At 55.3% G+C, this 19,224-nt stretch overlaps 1 protein-coding gene across 10 annotated transcripts in view; it reads right to left on the bottom strand.

The window, feature by feature from the left end:
• KDM2B (lysine demethylase 2B) overlaps positions 1 to 19,224 on the bottom strand; it is a 102,977-nt gene that overhangs the window by 10,496 nt on the left and 73,257 nt on the right. For 7 of the 10 annotated variants that reach the window (XM_036221904.1, XM_036221906.1, XM_036221913.1 and 4 more), the window contains 5 exons: positions 6,885 to 7,109; positions 2,058 to 2,201; positions 803 to 889; positions 373 to 642; positions 67 to 180 (listed from right to left, as the gene is read on the bottom strand). In XM_036221904.1, the coding sequence (XP_036077797.1) occupies positions 67 to 180; positions 373 to 642; positions 803 to 889; positions 2,058 to 2,201; positions 6,885 to 7,109 (840 nt within the window). The remainder of the gene's footprint in view (positions 1 to 66; positions 181 to 372; positions 643 to 802; positions 890 to 2,057; positions 2,202 to 6,884; positions 7,110 to 19,224) is intronic. The other 3 variants (XM_036221905.1, XM_036221907.1, XM_036221908.1) reach the window with 2 other exon arrangements.

Raw genomic sequence — 19,224 nt, 5'->3', positions numbered from 1 at the left:
GGGTGAGGGGTGGCCCGGGCTGGCAAGTCCCCACGGCCTCGGGAGGGCGGGGCGACGGGGGAGCACCTGCTGCTGGAAGTAAGTGAGGCTGGATCTCCACCAGGGGCTGAGGTTGCTGCCTAGAGGGGGCCTCGGCGAGAGGTGAGAGGAGGACCCGGGGGACGTCTGAAGCGTGGACACCTAAAGTGGGGAAGAGCAGTGACTCGCTGGCTTCCCCTTCTTGCTTTTGGGCGGGCTCTCAGGGCTTAGGTGACTTGCTCAGGGCAGCCAGAGGCCAAGGTCCCGCGCTCTCCCACTGCCCATCCCCGCCCCCGCAGGACAGGTCAGGCCACCCCGCCGCCGCGCCCCGCCCCGGACCCTCCCCATCCGTACTCGCTTGCGTCCACTGGGCTCTTGGGGCTTCTCGTATTTCCGCTTCCTCCTCAGGTGCACGTCGTCCGACTTTCGGCGCAGGATGCCGTCAGGGGGCACCTTCTTGGGGTGCTCGTCCGACCTGCGCCGGGGCGCCTCCTCACACTCACTCCTCCGCTTGGCAGGCTCCTGCCCTTCCTTGTTGTCCCGGTTCATCTTCTGCTCCTTGAGCAGGGAGCCAGGCAGGTTGGAGGCGTACTTAAAGCCAGGGCCACGCTTTTGCTTGTAGGCCAAAAACAGAGAAGGAACAAACGAACTGTATATCTTTGGCCGAGCCCGCCTCCCTCAGCCCGCGCGCACCCACCAGCCGGCGACGTGGGGACAGGCTGGGTCTGGCAAAGCTAAGGCCGCCCGCCCAAGCTGACCGCTGGGCCTGGGCCCCGGCACTCACTTTCCCGGTCTTGCCGGCGTGGTTACACTTTGGACACTCCCAGCAGTTCGGAAGCTCATCGTTGACCACGCCCTCTGACTCCTTAATCTGCAAGGGAAGAGGCCAGTCAGCAAACATGGAGGGGGCGGAGAAGGCCACCTCTGCCAGGAACATCGACGCCCTGCTCCCAGATGCCATCTCCATCCCATCTTTGGCCAAAAAGAAACTAGAGTGGTTAAGACAGGTGGCTCTGGATTCGAGCCAGGGTTCAAAACTGGATTTTGCCTCGTCCTAGCTCAGCTGATCCTGGGCATATCGCTCTATCCTTGCCTGTGGGCCAGTGCCCTGGTCCACAAAATGGAGTGTCCCTATCCTGCGGGAGTCCTGTGAGAATTCAGTGAGAGGGGTGGAGACAGGAGGAGCAATGAGCTCAGGGCCCAGCACCCAGAAGAGCCCCAATGTTCAGCCATTTCGCAGCCCCGTACTGGGTGCTGCGTGTGAGCAAATCAGATGTGCTGGCCCCGTCCCAGGGAAGCTTCTGATCTGGGAGAGACAGAAGCAGCCAGGCGACCAAGACCTGCAGGTTTGACCTCCAAAGCTACTAGGGAAAATCAGAGTGGGAGGGTTGAGGGAGGGGGCTGCATCAAAACGCCCCCCACGCCCACCTGCAGGGTGGAGGTACCATCTGCAGCAGGCCCACCCAGATCTCTCTGAAACACAGATACACATAGGCTGCCTGCCACCTGGGCTGACAGGGCGGTGCCGGGTGTGATGACATTCTTTTGGGACAGAAGCTATGTGCCAGCCCAGAGCGGTCTCTTCCTTTCAAAGGCAGAACCTGCTGCCCAAGACGGGCAGGTATAGCATGGCAGTCCCCAGGAGGAGCAAGCCTGGCCCTGGACACACCGCGGGCAGGTTCCTGGCACGGAGGAGCAGGAAATCAACCCCCTGTTGCTCTGGGACCTGCCCTCACCTGGCCGGGCCCTGTTCTCCCAGAAACCCTAAGCCAAGGTTGCCACAAGCAGCCTGACCACCCAGGCTGTCCCTCTGGGCCAGTGCGAGGCTCTGGGAACCCTGTGGTTCTGCACTGTGGAAGGCGGAGTGTGTGTGCTCAATCCCGCTGGGACACGGGTCCAAGGTCTGAGCTACGCCAAACCCTTCCGGCCCTCAGCTCATCACCCAACACAGAACCCCCAGACCTGGGGTTCGTCTGGGGATGGAATCCGAGTGCCTCACCGCCCCGGGCAGCACAGCCGGAGCCCCCAGGGGCGCTCACCTTAAGGCATCCAGGGTGGATGATTTCGTTGCAGATGGAGCACTCCATGAGCATGAGGTTAAACTTGCCCTCCTCCTCCTCCACTGTGTCCTCCTTCCCCGCCTCGCCGCACACGAGGCACACGGCGGTGTGGGGCAGCACTGGCTGGAGAGCCGGGGAGCAGAGAAGTCAGCAGGGCCGGAACCCCCATGGGGAAGGGGTCAAATGCAATGAAGTGCTCTCGGACCTGCCAGGAGACGGCAGGGCACTGGCCTGGCGCTGTCGTTCGTTCCGTCGCCCGCTCACTCAGTCCCTCGCTCGCTCACTCACTCACCAGGCTACGTCCCACCTCTACACACCAGGTACCGCTCTGAGTACTAAGAATACAGTGAACAAGACAGACCGACCCCTCTGCCATCCTGAGCTTACATCTTAGTGGAAGGAGGAGGACCAAATGGAGAGCGACACAGTATATCACATGGTGACAAGGGACATGGAGAAAAAAACAGCAAGGAGGGCCGGGGTGTGGGGGAGAGGGGCTGATCTGAAATGTGCAGGGCAAGGACAGCCTCATGTCTGAAGAAAGCCCCGAAGGAGGCGGGGAGTGAGCTGAGCCGAGCCCAGATCTGTGGGCGCTGAGGCTGCATCTCCCCAGTGGGTATTGAAGCACAGTCCATGGGCTCGGAGCCCCCCAAGATCTGCACTGGGAGGTCAAAAGCACTTTCAGAATAATATGAAAACATTATCTGACATTTTCACTGCTGGACGGTGGTGCAGGGCCCCAAGGCACGCTGCAGTCACTGGGCTACTCCCGGCCACCTGCTCACTAAAAAGATCACCAGTTTAAGTGTCTTTGATAAAACAGTAAAAATTATTAATTTTACTAAAGCTTTGTCCCTTGATCCTTTTACTGTTTTGTGACAAAATAGGACGCATGCACTAAGTACTTCTGCTGCAGACCAAAGGATGCCGGTGATCTGAAGAAAAAGCACTCACGTGACCAAGATGTGGGCTAAACTGGCCACTTTCTCCACAGAGCGTCATTTTACTCGGAAGAATGACTAAAAAAAAAACCCCCAAAACCCAAGGGTACTGGCATATTTTCTCCAGAAAAATAACTTAACAGCATGTGTTGCAAATGATAAATTTCTAATTTTCAAACAATAAGAATTTTGGAAAACTTACACTAGCCACCACAAGCTGGTCCGTATACTTAAAAAGACTTTTCGGATAAGGTTGGTGGTGGTGGTAACAAATGTGGGGTTTTTTGTTTTTGTTTGTTTGTTTTTACATTGTATAACACTATACTTAGAATACTTAGAAAATCTGTTTAACTCAGTGAGCCAGTATTTTCCAAATGGCCAATGCATGATGTTACATCATGCATAAGCAAATGAGCTATTGGAGGGGTAAAAAGACCAATGAATTTTAATGTAACAGTATGAAAAGTTCGTTGACACAGTTTCACATTCCACATTGCAACTAACCTTTAAAAAACTGCCACCTTTTGAGTTCCGGTAGAGTGAAAAGATTATTAAAATATTCCTCCCTTCTCCAACTACATATCTAAGGCCAGATTTGACTTATGTAGTTTCCCCAAAAAACACATCCCAACAGAACAAATATAGAAACAGACTGGAAAATCCAGGTCTTTTCTAACAAGCCAGACACAAAAGAGATTTACAAAAACGTAAAACAAAGCCATTCTTCCTACTAATCGTTTCTGTTATGGAAGATGCAGTTAATTTCTCATAGAAATGTTATATTAACATGTAGTGGGTTGTTATTTTTAAGTAAATTCAAAATATTTTCTCAATTTCCCAGTGTGAATTTTGCATACTGCAATATTAATAAATAACCCATATAAGCAAAAGCTTTTCGGGGTCCTCATGATTTTTCAGAGGGTAAAGAGGTCCTGAAACCACCAAGTTGAGACCTGAAGTGTAATGGGCTGCAAACCCCCTACGCTTCCACTCCACCCCTGCACGGGCCCGTCTCCCAGCACCTGACACGGTGCCCAGGAGCCAGAGGAAACACACGGCCAACGTTCATTAAACTAAGTCAGAGGAGCTTCAAATAAACTGGTATACACACTCCACTGTATGTGTCCCAGCAAAAAAGTCTACGAAATGGCACAAACATTTGAATTCAAAGAATTTTAAACTGAAGGTCAAAGAGTCGTAAGTCATTCAATGAACATTTAATAAACATCTGCTAAAGCCTGAAGCAAATGGCCAAGAGGAGAACAGCGAGGAGAGAGACACCTGACTCCTCGAGGCGTTGGGAAGATGGAGACAGACCGCACTGAAACCCCAGGGAAACGGGAAGGCCGCGCGCACGCGCCTCCAGCAGCAGCGGCTGGTTGCTGGAGGGCTCAAAGGCCAAGGAACTTGGGCTCCTACAGGCAGCGGGGAGGGAAGAGGGGCGCGCAGCGAGACCGGAGCCGGGGGCACTGCTCTAGGCTGGGGTAGGAGGCTGACTCTGAAACAGGTGGTGAGAGAGAGAGACACAGGATTCAGGGAAGCTGCTGCCGAGCCCCAGGACAGACACCCAGGTGCGGGACGGTGGGAAGGGGCAGTCTGCGGAAGAAGCCTCGTGCACAGGGGGCAAGGGGAAGGCTGCTCGTGGGGAGACACAAGCTCTGGCACATCGAGAGGAAGGCCTGGAAAAGGAAGAGAGGTGAGCCTGTCGGAGGCGGGTAAAGCACGGCAGGACGTGTCCCAACGCGGTGGAAAGGCCGGAAGAGGAGGAAGACGGTCCCTGAGGGTCAGGCCGGGTCTGCGCTTGCCGTCCGTTCCGGAAGCCGGCATCGGGGTGGAAAGGAGACACGCGCCGGGGAGGTTTCCTTCGACCAGCACTGGCTGTGCCAGGCGCCGGGCTAGCACCAGAGCCGCAAAGAACAGGTGACAGCAGAGACGGGGTTCCTACACCGGGCCTGGGACACTGGGCGAAAGAGAGGAGGCGGAAGAGAAAACAAGGCTACGGAGGAAAAGGAGCCAGTCCCGGGTCACTGCCAACGTGTCGAGTTTTAGGTGACATTATTCTCAAACCCAACTGTCCCTACAGATGACCTCTCTTAAATACCGACACACAACCCTCACTCCAGAAAAATGCACACACATACGCATGGGCACAGATAAAAATCTGTATTTAATTTCAAGGGGGATCTCAAATTCCCTGAAATCCATTCGAATGACCTGGGCACCGGTAACAAAAACAAGCAGTGAAACTTAAAAACTTCTGCATAGCAAAGGAAACAATCAACAAATAAAAAGGCAACCTATGGAGTAGAAGAAAATATTTACAAACCATGTATCTGACAAAGAGTTAAGGTTCGGATTATGCGAACTCCTACGACAACAACAAAATACAAACAAGCCAATTTAAAAAACGGGCAAAGGACTTGCGTAGACATTTCTCTAAAGAAGTTACAAGGACAGCCAGAAAACATATGAAAAGATGCTCAACATCACTAAGTCATCAGGGAAATGTAAATCAAAACCATAATAAAACATCCCCTCATCCCCATTCCGATGGCCACTATGCAAACACCGGAAAATCACAAGAAATTGTGGAGACAAATGAGGAATGTGGAGAAACTGGAAGCCCTGTACACTGTTGGCGAGAATGTAAAATGGAGTAGCCTCTACAGAACACAGTATGTATGTCAAACAGAATTACCAAATAATCCAGCAATCCCACTTCTGGCTCTATATCCAAAAGAATTCAAAACAGGACCTCAAAGAGATACTGGCACACCCACATTCACGGGGCATTATTCACAACAGCCAAGAAGCAACCAAAGTGTCTAACGACGGATGAATGGATGAAAATGCAGCATGGAATATTACTCAGTCTTTAAAAAGGACATCCTGTGACAGGCTGTAATATGGATGAACCTTACGGGGTGTCGAAAGTCCCCCCTGAAAAACTAAGTAGAAAGGGGTTGCTAGAAACGAGGGGAGATGAAGGGGGAAAGAGAAATTGTTCAATGGACAGTTTCCATTTGGCAAGATGAACAAGTTCTAGAGATGGATTCTCACAGCAATGGGCATACAGGTACTGTGCACTTGAAAATGGTCAAGATGGTCTACTTCATGCTACATGTTTTTACCAAACACAAGAAAACCCCAAGAGCAGTATGTGTGGTGGGAGAAGGGGAAGGTGCCCCTAGGCCTGGAGGGGCCCAGCAGAAAGGGAGACAGAGAGGCGCGCGGATGCCCGAGGGCCCTGCCCCTCCGGCTGGGCCTGCCCGCCCTGGGAGAGCGCTGCTCCCAGGCGGAGGCCTCGGCCCGCGTGGAGCGCGTGCAGCAGGGGTGCGCGGCAGACCCCAGGCCGTGCCACGGCGTCCTCTGCCCCGTCCCGGGGCAAGGCCTCAGGCCAGGTGCGCGTCCGCCGGCGTCTGAGCGCCATAAATCTGCCCTCTCTGCCGGGGCAGCCCCTGCGGGAGGGCGCTGACCTCTGACTCTGAAGGCAGGACAGGAAGGAAGGGAGGACCAGACCCGTCAGGCACTGGCCCGTAAATGCTGGCAACGGGGTCACAGACAGGACAGGCTGCCCTGACATCTTTGATGGCAGAGACTTCAAAGCTGCCGGTCATCCGGGGAAGGCAGGAGCCACGAGACCATCGGACGGCGAAGGACTAGGAGCCTGAGCGCACGCAGCGCCGCGGGGTCCGCCACGCGGGGTCCGAGTCAGCCCTCCGCTGCGCCCCCTTTCTTCCCAAGGGAGCGTCTCCCGGGCGGTCCGCCGCTGGAACATCCTCTTTAAGCAGAGGGACAAACCGCCCGCCGCGGAGGGAGGCGGGCCCGGCCCGGCGGGAGGACGGCCGCGGCGCGGCGCACTCACCGCGATGCACTGGCGCATGATGCAGCTCTGCTTCATCCGCCCGGGGCCGCCGAACTTCTTCATGTCCTTGCAGAAGTGGCACTCGCCGCACTCGGTCCGCAGGCAGGCCTCGCACTTGCGGCATCGCGTCCGGCGCCGGCGAGCTCCCGCCGTTGTCCGGTTGGCGGCCAACTTCACCGCGGAGGCCGGGCCCAGCTTCCCCTTGGGCCGCCCTACCGCCCGGTTCTGCGGAAGAACACACAGGACTGGTGGGGTGCCAGGCTGCGGGGCTGGCCCGACCCCCAGCACGCCGCCAGACAGGCTGCATTGTGTCCCCCCAAAGGATATGCTGCAGTCCTAAGCCCAGGACCTCGGAGCGTGACTTTGTTTGCAAAAAGCGTCTTTACCGAGGTAACCAAACTAAAGCCAAGTCACTACGGCGGGCCCTAACCCGTACAGGGTGGCGTCCTTAGGAAAGGGGGAAATGTGGACGCGGGCACAGAGGGCTCCTGCCGAGGCGGGGAAAGGACAACCATGTGGCGGCAGAGATGCTCCACATGCCAAGAACCGCAGAGAACTGCCAGTGAGGCCGGAGGAGGGCAGGAGCCCGCCCAGGGCCTCCCGCAGCACCCACACCTTGATTTCAGACGTCTAGGCTCCAGACCTGTGAGAGAACTGTTTCTGTTGCTTTAAGCCATGGTTCATCATGACTGCAGCCCAGGACGCCAGCAAAGGGCACCTGGGCTTCTGACACCAGCAGGCCCTGGCTCAAGGCTCTTCCCTGCCCCCACGCCGCAGGCCAGGCTCCGTGACTTGTTTCCCCACGGAGGCCACACAGGGCCACACGGTCAGCCTCTGCTCCCTCCGCCAGCAACGCCCTCCCCACCCCATGTGGCCAACACCTATCCATCCTGCGGGACCCAGCAGTGCGGACCCAGCAGTGCGGACCCAGCTCACACACTGCAGCCTCTGGCAGCTCGCCTTGCCCGCCATGCACAGGGGTGCCTCCTGTGGGGCCCCCCTGCATTTATCCTGGTAGCTGTTCTTCCGTAGACCTTCTCTTCCAGACAGGGAGCCCAGAAAGGCAGTTAGCAAGGCTGTCTTGTCACTACTGTCCCTCGACAGGATGATGGGCACGTAAGACGGAGAATGAGACAGGAACCCTAAGACACCTTGACTTCTCAGACCTTCTCTGCATGGGCTCCAAATCCTTCTTACATGGCTCAGAAAGAAACAGAGCCAGGTAAATGCTCAGGAGTGAACACACCAGCCCCAGGCCCTGCTCCACGGTCCGTAAGCCCTGGCTGCCCAGAAGCGTCCAAAGGCATCAGGAAGAAACACAGTCCGCTTGGCTCCGCGGATGAAGCTTCGCTGTCACGTTTCCTTCCGCTGTGCAGCAGCCCCTGCAGAGAGCTGAAAATCTCACATATGCCGTCCTGCACACACCTTAGGGTATTGACACCTGAGTGGATCCTCCCCTCAGTCTATCTTCCCAGCAGCCTGCAGCATTCAGGGAGGCTGCAAGGCCTCTGACGGCTGGGGTGCCCACCCCCGGGCACGCTGCTGCTCTGCTCTTCATCTGGCTCAACTTGCTCTGAACTCTGCAGAGGAAAGGGGATGCCAGACCTGGCTCCGCTGGCCCGCCTGTCCTCGCCTCCCAAAAAGCCACCCCAGACGGCCTCAGCCACACCCACCCACCTCTAAGACAGCCGCATGTGGGCCTACGCCCCGGCCAGCAGCCGCGAGGGAAGGGGCTGCTCTGCCATGAGCCGCTCTTCTTCCTTCGAGCAGCTTAGGGTCCCATGGGCTCCCTGCACTAGTCCTTACACAGTACCCAGAGAGGCCTGGGGCACCCCGAGTCACACATTCCACAGCAACACCACCTTAACAGGGATAAATTGGCCCACACATCAATTCAGGTCAGGTCTTGCTAGCAGCCAGAGAAGCAGTTAAAAAAAAAAAAAGGATCAGTTTTCAGAGCCCTCGGATTTGAGAAGGGCACATGAGGTGCTGTGGATCTAAAAACTAAGCAATGACGATGGCGACAGCATGCTATTGTGCACTAATCATTTTACTTTTATTACCCAATTTTCCAATAACCCCTTGCGATGCTATTTTCCATGGGGAAACTGGAGCTAGAGACTAGCCCAAGGTCACAGAGCCAGCAGAGGACGTGCACTCCCCACCGAGCCAGGCTCTGAACACTGTGAACCACAGCAGATGTGCAGGTGAAGTAGGGCGAGAGCCCCCCAGAGCCCGCTGGAGCTGACCGCACGCCCCGGAAGGGGTTCATGGCTAAGGCCTCAATGCCCTTAGTACGATGGCGCCAACAGGACGTGCAGAGAAGCTCACGTACTTCCAGAGAAATGGAAACCAGGAAGCTTTCCCCCTCTCCCTCTCTTCACAGCCCAGGAGACATTCAGATAGAGAGAACATCTCGTTACCAACTCACTCTTCAAATCACAACACGGGCAATGCGGGATTTGGAGCTCCAGCCAGGTACAGAGGCCAGCGCACCAGCCAACCTCCAAGAGCAAAACCAGAGGCCAAGGGCTCACGCTCTGACTCTGGAGCAGGAGATTCGAAGGACCTGTTTCCTTGGTGAAGAACTGAAAAAAATACTCCAGGAGTGAAAACGCAGCTCTCCCCCCCACCCCACCCCCTCAGGAATGGCAGGTATAAATAGCCACCGAGCCAGGCCTCTGGCCTCGCTGGCCACGACTGCAGTGTCTCAGAAGTAAAAAAAAAAAAAAAAAAAAAAAAAAGTTGGGCGGATCCAGCCAGAGTCACAAAGCTCATACATGACTGTGAAGCAAGCCCACTTTCCTGTACTTCCTAAAGCACATTCCCATCTGAAAAAGCACCTTTCCAACCTATGAAAAATGCAAATCTGTCTGGATCTCAATGGCAACTGAGACGGCCTGGAAAACGACAGCGCCAACAACAGACGACGCCCTGCAAGAAGAGGTGTGAGGAGCCGCTGCTCCCAAGGACCCTGATGCAGACCTTCCCGAGCCGGCTGCCGAGCATGCTGGAGGCGCGGCTGCTCAGGCCGCCCCTGTAGCAAGTGGGCACCGGCCGGCTCGTCAGGAGGCGGCTGAGCAACACCTGAAATGCAGCCTCCTAATAAAGACCACTGAGAAAATCGACAAGACATCAGAGTCTCCCTCACGGAAGGTGAACAAGCCTCTCGTTTGTGCTAGAGGCGTCTGTTCTAATGTCTTTTGGGCGATAGCTTAAGGGTCACAAACCAATACTAAATTCTGGCCTACCCTTGTTTCTATTCGTTCAAGTAACCTAGAGCGTGCCCCTCGGTTAACTGCGGCACGGACGTTCTTCTCAGCAAAAGGCAACAATGGCGGCCGCTGACTTCCACTTCCAAACCGGCCTCCCCAACCAAGGCCTTTCGATGACTATCAGCCCAGGATCCATGGAGGCCACACATCTCCACACACAAATCTTAGTGTTGCAATGCCTTTTCCATCAGTGACTCATTAACGTCATCCTGAAAAGGAATACTATTAAGGTAGTTCTTTCATTCTCTTTTCCTTCTTCCTTCTTTCCATTCTACAAATGTTAACTGAGCACCTCCTATCAGATCCTATTCTTAGAATATTCATGGACAGAACCTCTTTCTCGTCTCTAAAATACTGGGGTTAAAATTACTTGGATTAACCCAAATTAATAAAAAGACATCTGTGTTCACGGATTGAAGGACAACATTGTTAAGACGGCGATCCTCCCCAAAGTGATGTATAGATTCAATGCAGTCGAGATCCCAGCTGGTCTTTTTGCACAAATCATATCAACGAACTGATCTCGAAATTCACATGGAAATGCAAGGGATCTGGAAGAGCCAAAGCAATCTTGAAAATAAAGAAAAGTTGGAGCACTCATATTTCCCGATTTCAAAACTCAGTGTGAAGCTACAGTAAACAAAGCAGTGCGGTACTGGAATGGAGACAAACGGACAGACGGATGGAACAGACCTGAGGGTTGAGGAACAAACCCCCACAACATTTACGACCAGCTGATTTCGACAGGGGTGTCAAGACAATTCGGTGGAGGAAATCAGTCTTTTCCACAAATGGTGTCGGGATGCTGTATATATCCATATACAGAATAAAAGCTAGACCCCTACCTACCTCATACTACACACAAAAGTTAACTCAAAAGTGGATTGAAGACCTAAATATAAGGACGAAAACTATAAAACTCCTACAAACAAGCATAAGGGTAAATCTTCATGACCTCGGATTAGGCGAGGGTTTCTTGGATATGAGGCAACAAAAGAAAAAAGATGAACCAGACAGCAAAATTAAAAACCTTTGTGCTTGGGGGGCTCCACAGGGCAGCGGTTAGCACGTCGGCTTTACGTGCGGAAAGTCCTGGGTTCACACCTCAGGGGGAGCCACACCTTGGGGCCACGTGGGAGGAGACGCCCCACCTTCGGAGATTCAGTTCTTAAGGGGAGACGGCAACATCCATAGGTCAGGGGTGGAAGTGGGGGTGGAGAATTAGAGGGGAGAGGAAAAAGAAAAAAAAATAACTTTTGTGCTTAAAAGAGCATTATCGAGTGAAAAATACCACAGAATGGGAGAAAATATTAACAAATCATACATCTGGCAAGGTGTTAGCATCCAGAATACATAAAGGACTCAAACAACTCAACGACAAAAAAAAAAAAAAAATCCCATTTTAAAATGGGCAAAGGATCTAAACAGATATTTCTCCAAAGCAGCTGTGCAAATGGGTAACAACACGTGAAAGAGGCCAGACATCGCTATGCGCCGAGACTCTTCCCCTAACCCCCCACTCCCAGTCACCCACCTTCTCCCCTTCCCCCCCGCCCCCGCCCCACATGCGCGCTGGCTACGATGACGGCCCAGGTGCACAGCCAGGCGCTGGGACTAGGGAAGGGCAAGAGTGGTTCCCTGCACTCCAAGGCTTGGGGGGCGGGGGGCATGTAACCACAGGAACACAACGCAACATGACGATGAAAATATCAGAAACTAGCCTTATCGAAGCAATTGCTCCTCTCAATATCTGTACTGATAATCGGCGAGGTGGGAATTACCTCCATTTAGAAATGGAGAAGCCGAGGCACAGCGTTATGTCACCTACCCAATGTCACAGCGACAGTAAGTGAGAAACCGAGACGTGCACCTGGGCAGTGACTCTAAGGCCTGCACCCTGGTGTGCCGACCAGGAGAAATGCCTCGTCTCGCTGGGAGGAGAGGCCGAGAAAAGGGTCGGAGACCCCGGAGGTGATGACGGCAAGTCTCGGAGGCAGACTAGGACTCCGCAGGCCGGGGGCCGGGGGCGGAGTCAGGGAGTGGATAGTCTAGACAGAAGGAAGAGAAAGATAGAGATGTGAAACGCCACCACGTGCTCAAGGAACAGCTTGATATGGCTGCTGGAACATAGCCCCGAGGTGGCAGGAGGCTAACTCTGCAGGGCCTCGGGTGTCACTTGAGAGAAATGGTGGCCCCGTGAGAGTAGTTAATGGACTTGACATGTGGGAGCAACGCAACTGTGAATGGAGCGGATATTTTGGGGGCAGTGGGCAAGACGAAAGGTAGAAACACGCGCTGAGGACACTACGGTAGTTCGGGCTGAAGATTATGAAGGCACGAGAAGCAGCGACAGAAAGGACAGAGGACAGGATGACTCGGAGATGTTTAGGAAGCAGACCCAGTGTCCGAAGGCCCTGGAGGCTAAGTGAGCAATGGTATGCGAGCAGGAAGAGTCCTGCAAAGCTGGCAGGTTTCTGGATTGAGCAACGGAACAAGGGACTTAGGAGAAGAGAGAGAACAATGACTCTGCCATGGAGACGTGGAACCTGAGGAACCCACGGGACACCCAAGGAAGGTGGCCAGCGCCAACGCACGCAGCTGAGAGTCGGCGTCGCATAGTGTTAAACTGGTGAAGTCCATGAGGGCGTCCAGAGCGAATGGGCAAAGGGAAAACTGTCCAGGGTCCTGGACAACTACCTTCAAGACTAAAAACATCCAAGAGCCAGGTGACCAACAGCAACCTGCTGAGGAATGGCCAGAAAGGTAGGAAGAGCAGCAGGAGGTGTAGCATCACAGAGCCCGGAAGGAGGTTCACGAAGGGAGCAGGCTAGAGTTTCAACTGACACGGGGAGTCTCATCACAAAAACGTGGGTGGATGTTTCCACAATTAAGACAGTTCTGTGTTTCCCACCGAAGTATCCCTAAGAGCAGCACATGGACACTTGGTCCCACCAGGGGGTTCCACTCCCCCCACCCCCCTAGACAGGGTGGAATTCCTTCGTCATGCTAAGGTCACATTCTACTTCGTAACGGATTTCTTTCAACATTATGTCTGTTCCCAACTCTTCGAGCATAATGGACATCCCAGGAAGAGTCGGTTTCCGCAGCACTGTGCGGGCCCCTTGACACACACCCGCAGACCCCAGGGAGGGCTTCGGTTTGTTTATACGCTGAGGGTAAGGAGCGAGAGGATAAAAACACAAGAGCGACCAGAAACCCAGGGGATGGGAGGACCTCTGGAGAGTCTGAGGAGAGCTAGAGACCCTTTCTGCAGGAAAACGCACCTGGGCACAAAATCACAGAACTTTTCTGCATGTGATTTTGGGAAGGTTCAGGGATCCATGTCTTAAAGTGTCAACATTTAAGAAGCATGAGTTAACAGTGGTTAGGGCTGTATGAATTTCTGAAAGACTTTCTGCTTAATTTCCTAATGATTATTTTAAACAAGTAATGATCATCTTTATAGAAAAACGAATAAAACTATTTTCATTTTGGGGGTTAAAAAAAAAATGGAACAAGAATCCTTCTCACTAATAAGCCCTTCAAGGGGCATCTCTTCAAACTGAAAAGCAGAGCTGAAGAATTTCCAGCCACGTTCAGCACTGCAGCAGCAAATAAAGTTGACGAGGGAAGGCCCAGCCAAAGGCGCGCACAGGCTGAGAGCACCCGCCGTCACCCCCTCGCTCTTGTTCCACAGGCGTGACATCCTGACGTCGGCAGCAGGGGATACCCAGGCTGCTGTGGGAAGGCGTGGGACAGACAGGCCGGCCCTGCTGAACGGGCTAAACAAAGGAATCCTGCCCACGGATGGACACCAGCCTCGGGTGGGAATGAGAGAAGTGCACGGACTTGCACGGCACAGCAAGCGAAGTTCTGACGGGGCGGGGGTGAGGGGCTAGGCGCAGCTCCAGAGACGGACAGGGCGCCAGGGACTGGCCAGCAGGCCTCCACTGGGTCCTGCACGCAGCAGGTGGGCAAGCGCGCCCGCACACCCACGCTCCAGGACGCCCACGCCTCCTCACCAAGGGCCCCTCCTTTGGTGCCAACCCACTCCGGCAGGGTGGAGTGGAGGCAGGGCCCTCCTAAAAGGAGACTTATTTAGGGAAGAGTGGCCTCGAACCTGTGAACTGGAGACCCCAAAGACTGGCTCTCGTTTGAAAGACACAACTGCCGTTAAGGTCACTGGGGAAAGCCACTCTTCTGCTCAAGGCCAAGAAATCCAGGGCTAAGAAAAAAGGTGAAGAAAGGGTGGGGGGAGGCTAGCGGCAGTGAGCCACAGCCTGGAGTGTCACCAATGCAGATCACTTTAGCTGACAACCATCTTCTCTGTTGAAACTATGGGAAAAACCTTCTGCCTATTGACCTGGCTTAGAGGTTATCTCCTCCAATGCACCTGAGTGGAAAAAATCATCTTAAAGTGAACATGGCAACCTCAAGGACTTCTGTTACTAACTCCAAGTGCCACAACTGGGCTGACCGAAGTGGGGAGGAGGGAAACAAAGTCCGGCCGTGAGGAACGCATCCTCTCTCGATGGACGTCTCTTTTAGGAGTGGCAGGACTGGAAAACGTGTGTTTAAGCCCAGAGACATACTAAGTCTCATCTGATGCAGCGTCAAAGACTGTATCTACCCATAGGCCAGGGGTGGGGCTACATTAAGAAACCAAAACAAAACGGGCGACAGACGCCTCGATCCCGAAACACCGAAGTGGCCACAGCCCGAATATGAGTGTCTTGTGATTGACCAGATGCCAAAGAAATGGTAAACTGCGGCAGAGATGAGGGAGACCCAAAATGAACTGAAATGTTCAGAGTTGAGGTGTGAGCGAAGTAGCAAGAATACCAGAACCATTCAGAGGCTGCACTACCAGCCTGAGGAAAGCCCCCAAACCACTTCACTTGGCTTGGATCTGGGTTGATCCAATCCACAGGACGGGCGAGATTCAGGAATAGCTCACAAGGTACACGTGCCTGGAAAATATGCAGCAAAACTGAGAAAACAATACAATTTAACTTCACCTCTGTTAAATAAAACCACTAATTAACATGTGTGAAATGATTTAAGTGCCGCATAGACAGTACTTCCTCAATCGAGCCTCATGGAAGGAAAAAATGTCCCTACATGTAGGCCTGAACATCCCCGAACATCTTTACCCCACCGAGGAAACGCGCCCAGGATTATAAGTAAGCATCTTATTCACCTCGTCTCATGCCCACATGACAACTCAAGCATCCAGTGCTTAATTCCTTGGCCAAGTCTACTTCGCCTGTGTCCTGTTTCAAATGCTGTGCAGATTACACTTCGTAAAACCCCCACTTTCTTCTCCGGCGCCCTAACCGCGAATCTTCCCGGAGTAAATCCACGGCATAAACACACCCAGGGCTTTGTTTTATACAGATTTCTGCCCCCACCCCCCACCCTGGTCCCAGGAGAGGCTGTTTTCCCTTCTAAACCCAACCCGGGCCAAACACTGCCATCTGGGGTCACGGCTTCCTCCCGCCGCCGCCGCCGCCGCGGCCGCGGAGCGCGCTCGCCGGGTTCCGGGCGCCCCGCGCGGGCCGCGGCTCGCACCCCTTCCTGTCTCCGTGTGCCCACGGCCGGCGGCGGGCGCGCGGCGCGCAGACAAAAGCTCGGGCCGTCGGGCCCACGGGCCCCGGGCCGCGCGCACCCTCCGGGCCGCGGCGTCCTGCGGCCTCCGGGCCGAGGGTCCCGGTGCAACTTCGCACACGGAAGGGACGCGGCGCCGCGGCGCCCGCAGGTCCGGGAGCGCCCGCGGCGGGCGTCACGCGCGTGGGCCGCGGGCGAGGGCGCGAGGGGAGGGCGCGGCGCGCCCCGGCCGCCCGCCCGCAACTTGCCCGCGGGCCCCGGCAGGGCCCGCCCGACGGCGAGGCCCACACCGGCGCCGCGGCGCGGCCGCTCGCACACGCCCCCTGCCCGGGCCGGCCGCGGGGCCCACGGCGCCCGCCGGCCTGCCGCGCTCCCCCGCGCCCCGCTCCGGGCCCGGCCCTGGCGGCCCCGCCGGCGGCGGCTTCAAAACTTTCTCCGGCTCGCGGCGGAGCGGCGTCGCGGCCGCCCGGGGCGCGCCGGCCGGGCGGGCGGCCGGGCGGGAGGGCGGGCGGCGGGTCCTTCCCTCAGCCCCACCCGGGCCTCGGACCTGGTCCGGCTCCGATTCATAGTCGTCGTCCTCGGCGCTCACGGACATGGCCATGGCTCATGGTGGGCCCCGGCTCGCGCGCGCTGACATGGCTGGAGCGGCGCCGCCGCCGCCCGCCCGGAGCAGGCTCGGCTCGCCCTGGCTCGGGCTCGGGCTCGGGCTCGGGCTCCGGCTGCCGCGAGGAGGGCGCCGCGCCGCGCGCCTCGCACGCCCGCGCGGGAGGGGGCGGGAGGGGCCGGCGCGGGGAGGGCCGGGGCGCTCATGCATATGCATGAGGCGAGCCAGGAAGGGGCTGGCCCCCCGGGCCGGCGGGCCAATGGCGCGGCCGCGGCGCTCGGGCCGCACACAAAGGGAGCCCGGCCTGCGGTGACATGGGGGCGGGCCCGCCGAGGGCGGCCCCTCGCGGCTGGCGCGCGGGGACTGGGGCTGCGTGGGGGCGTGCCCCGCGCCCCGCCCGGCCCGCGCGCCGCGGGATGCACATGGGTGGCTGCACGCCGCCGCCGATCGAACAGGAAATGCACGCCCGACCTGGGGTGGGGTCTTTTGTGTGGTCCTGCAGGGCACTCGCGGGAGCCCCGGGGCGCACGGACCACGGGGGGTGGGGGGCCTGCACGCGACGCCAGGCACGGGTCCCTATGCCCCTGATGGCGGGCACCCGGGCTCCCGGCTTTGCACAAGCTCTTGGACCAGGACCCGATGATGTCCGCGAACCCGGAGTTCCGTACCCGGAGCTTGCAGGCCCGCTGGCCTGGATACGGTCTGGGGGCCCAGTTCTCCCGGACGCGGACAGCTGGGATGGGCCGGTCCCTTCTCGCTGCCCTCCCTCTCTGTCCTCAGGTTTGCCCCTCCAGGTGGAGAGGGAATTAGCGTAAAATGTGGGGTGGTGCAGATGGGATTTAGGATCGAGCTGCCTGCTTTGCAGGCTGCCAGAGAGAAGCCCTGAAGGCACCCGGCTCCAGGTGGGCGCCCCACCCTCTCGGACGGGAACCCCTCCTTCCCGCGGTGCCCAGGAGTCTAACTGGAAGGGTTGAGGGCGCTGCAGGCCAGAGCTCAGTTCTCCTAGGACACTGGCAGCCCCTGAGGCTGGCCCAGAAGGTGTGGGTTTCTAAATTCTGAAACTGTAAAGGTTCCTAGTGCTTACTCTAAAAGCAGCCCACTCCTGCAGAACATTGCTGCAAATCCAGACTGAGATTCATAAAAAAAAAAAGAAAAAAAGAAAAAAAAAAAAAGTCTGGGGCACTTATGCCAGCAGCCCTTACTCTGGAGAAGGTACTCCCACCATTAGCTAGATCAATGCTGTAATATGCATCCAAACCCTAGCTGATCTCAAGCTAAGGAGCAAGACGACTGAGCTGGGCAGCTGGCACACTTACCATCTAACTAGGAACGTCCAAGGTGACACTAAACAGGCATACCTCCACCTGCTCAGATTCACCTGTAAAATGGGAAGGTTTGTGCATCTGTGACCTTCTGTAAAGAGATCAGAGGCTTTCCCAAGAGAAAGCCCATCAGCTGTGATATTTGGTGGCCAACTCTGCAATGCTGTCCAACCATTATTCATGCCCAGGCCACTGGCCACGAAATCCACTCTGAGAACAGAAGGGACCCACAGGCGGGTCATGGCCTGGGCTTTTAGCAAAGGCAGAACGTGTGGCTGAGAACTTGTAGATAAAACTCAGGAGGCTCCTAGCAGGGAGTCAGCAGGAGCGACTAAACAGGGATGTCAGTTTTACTGAGTAGATTTTTAAGGTCTGTCTGAAATGTATACAACTGGCTAACGCGGGGGGAGAGCCCAGCAGATTTGCTCGTTACAGAAATGTATCTGTTCTGAGTTTCTTATATTTTTCACAATCCACTCAAGGTTAATAACAAAAACAAGAAAAAGACTACCCCTACACACCTCACACTCCATCCCCAAAGGTTTCAGCTTTTAAAAAGTTACCTTGTCTGGACAAAGTGTTAATCTGATGACTTCTTAGGAGATACTCTACCCAGTAGGAAACCCCTTATAGAAAGGGGAAGGGCTGATAAAATGCTAATCATGCTTTCACTGCATTGTAATTGGTCCAAACTGCAAGGGTACAGAGATACCCAAATAACCTAACATCGACAGAAAAGTAAGGGAGCAGGATTTTTGAAAGTCTCTCCCATAAGGAGTGCAAGCTTACTTAAACTTGTCTTTGGGCTGATTTCTTTTGGAAACTCTCAAAAGCTCACTTCTGTATTTAAGAAAGTAAAAAGACAGTTCTCAATTACAGCTCAGAGAAAGGGAAAGTGTTGATACCCAGAAGCTGTAGCTAACACGAACTTCCTTCCGTCCTATCATTTCGGAGCTGGAAGGGGCCCCGCCAGGTCCCCCTCACTTCACAGGTGAGGAAATGGAGGCCCGAAGAAAATTAGAAAACAGCTCTCCAGCCCAGAGTCCTCGTCATGCCAACCAGAGACCCTCCGGGAGTCCAGGCAATAACAGCAGCTAAGATTTACTAAAAAGCACGGTTGAAGGGCTAGACGCAGTGCTAAGTGTACTGTAGCCGTTACCTCGTTTCTTGCTTTACACAGCCCCATGAGGTACGTAGCACTGTTCATCCATTTTACAGATGAGGAAACTGAGACCTAGTGCTGCTAGGAAATGAAGGGACCTGGATCCAAACCCTCAGGCCGCTGGAGCCTGGAGCCCTGGAGCCCTGGATGTTAATGACACCACTCCAGTGCCTGACGCCAGGCACCGGACAGGAGGATGCCAAGGGAGCCGACGCGATGATCCAGATGGAAAACTTACACTCGTGTAGGGAAAAAGGACCTGTCCCTTGCCACGGTTTTGCACATTCTGTATTCTCTGTTCCAACCTAATTTCAGGACAGGTAGGTAAAGTTTTGGCAACCAAGCTGCTGCCTGAAGGAACCGTCTGGGG

The sequence above is a fragment of the Rousettus aegyptiacus genome, unplaced genomic scaffold, assembly GCF_014176215.1.
Source record: "Rousettus aegyptiacus isolate mRouAeg1 unplaced genomic scaffold, mRouAeg1.p scaffold_m13_p_5, whole genome shotgun sequence".
Lineage (NCBI taxonomy): Eukaryota > Metazoa > Chordata > Mammalia > Chiroptera > Pteropodidae > Rousettus > Rousettus aegyptiacus.
The sequence above is the reverse complement of the archived record's forward strand: the minus strand, read 5'-3'. Positions and strand labels throughout refer to the sequence as shown.